This window comes from Phytophthora parasitica (genome assembly GCF_000247585.1).
Source record: "Phytophthora parasitica INRA-310 unplaced genomic scaffold supercont2.158, whole genome shotgun sequence".
Taxonomy (NCBI): domain Eukaryota; phylum Oomycota; class Peronosporomycetes; order Peronosporales; family Peronosporaceae; genus Phytophthora; species Phytophthora nicotianae.
Window position 1 is genome coordinate 53,224 of NW_008649144.1, and position 1,282 is coordinate 54,505.

The 1,282-nt window shown below is 50.1% G+C and overlaps 1 protein-coding gene across 1 annotated transcript; it reads right to left on the reverse strand.

Annotated features, from left to right (window-relative positions):
* Nucleotides 1–525: 525 nt before the first annotated feature.
* PPTG_24687 (hypothetical protein) lies at nt 526–778 on the reverse strand (the record flags this gene model as incomplete). The annotated part of the gene is made up of 2 exons (XM_008918218.1): nt 526–684; nt 752–778. The coding sequence occupies 2 exons, from the start codon at nt 776–778 to the stop codon at nt 526–528; spliced, it is 186 nt and encodes a 61-aa protein (XP_008916466.1).
* Between the last annotated feature and the right edge of the window lie 504 nt (nt 779–1,282).

Genomic DNA, 1,282 nt, shown 5'->3' on the forward strand with positions numbered 1-1,282 from the left:
CTGAGAAGATGTATGATTCACGTCGACTGCCTTGGTGTTTCGAAGATCGAAACAATCAAGACAGCAGCGGGTATTTTGATGAAGAACTGAAGAAAAAATATCCAAGTACAACCGCACCCGATTTCGTCGTCCGAGGAATTTGCACCAAGCCTATCCAAAAAAACTCGCATGACTGTGGAGTATTTATGCTCTACTTTATCAAGCGGGCATATGAAGCATTCATGCAAGACAACACGCAACTTCTAAGCGACATTGAGAAGATCTGCACTGCCCCGTGATCAGCGCGCTTTAACGCCAGTATGCTGAGAAAGTATATTTTACAACAGCTTACAGAGTCGAATTAAGTTATAAATCAAATACAGTAATACATTCATTACACGTTAGATAAAGGCACAATAAAACCCACTTGCTGCTACCATTTGCGCCACTTCTCGCTGCTACGCGGCTCCTACCGCACACCACGGCGCGACCCACACCCCACGGCCCCTTCCACACACGACCGCCGCCGCTGCTCTGCAAGTCGCACTACTGTGCACCGCCCTGCTCTGCATCGCCCTTAACCACTGCTGCACCGCACGGCCCATTGCACTGCGCTTTACTACTCACCACCTCTTCCACGACACGCTGCTCAAAGCCGCTGCCGCTCTTCATGTCTCTCCGCTGCACGCTTGCCTGTTCTCTATCCTGCCGCATCGCGTCCTACAGCTCACCACCACTGCCACGCCTCACGCTCTTCCCTGCTGCACGTCACCGTCTCTCCACCGCTCGTGCACTCCATGGCACGGCTCCCCCTTGCCTGCGCTAAAACTTGAACGCATTCTTCGTTCAGGAACCCCCCCACCCCCTAGTCTAATGGCGACGGCGGGTATCTATCCCGCTCCTCAGGGCAAGCCCTGCGCTCATCCTTTCATTTTCGTCGTCGAATTGTGGGCGGGTGGGGGGGGGGGGGTCACTAAGCTCCGTGCCGTTAAGCCACAAAAAAGAAGAATGATGTCGAATGGTGTTTATCGGAATACTTGACCGTCGTTTATTAGCTAATTAAAACGTAAACGAGGTTAAATGTTTTGCCATTCTGCCATTGGCTAGTTAAAATACCTAAGTATGGTTAAAAAAAAGATGATTCAATGTCACTAAATTGTCACTGAATTGAATACAACTCGAATAAAAGCCTCTCATGAGGTGATCCTGTCTCATTAGTTGTGATGGGGTCACACAGCACCTTGCGCTGAGGAAGTAGGCTCCCTCTAGAGTATACAAACTCTAAGTGAACGACCGTTCACGT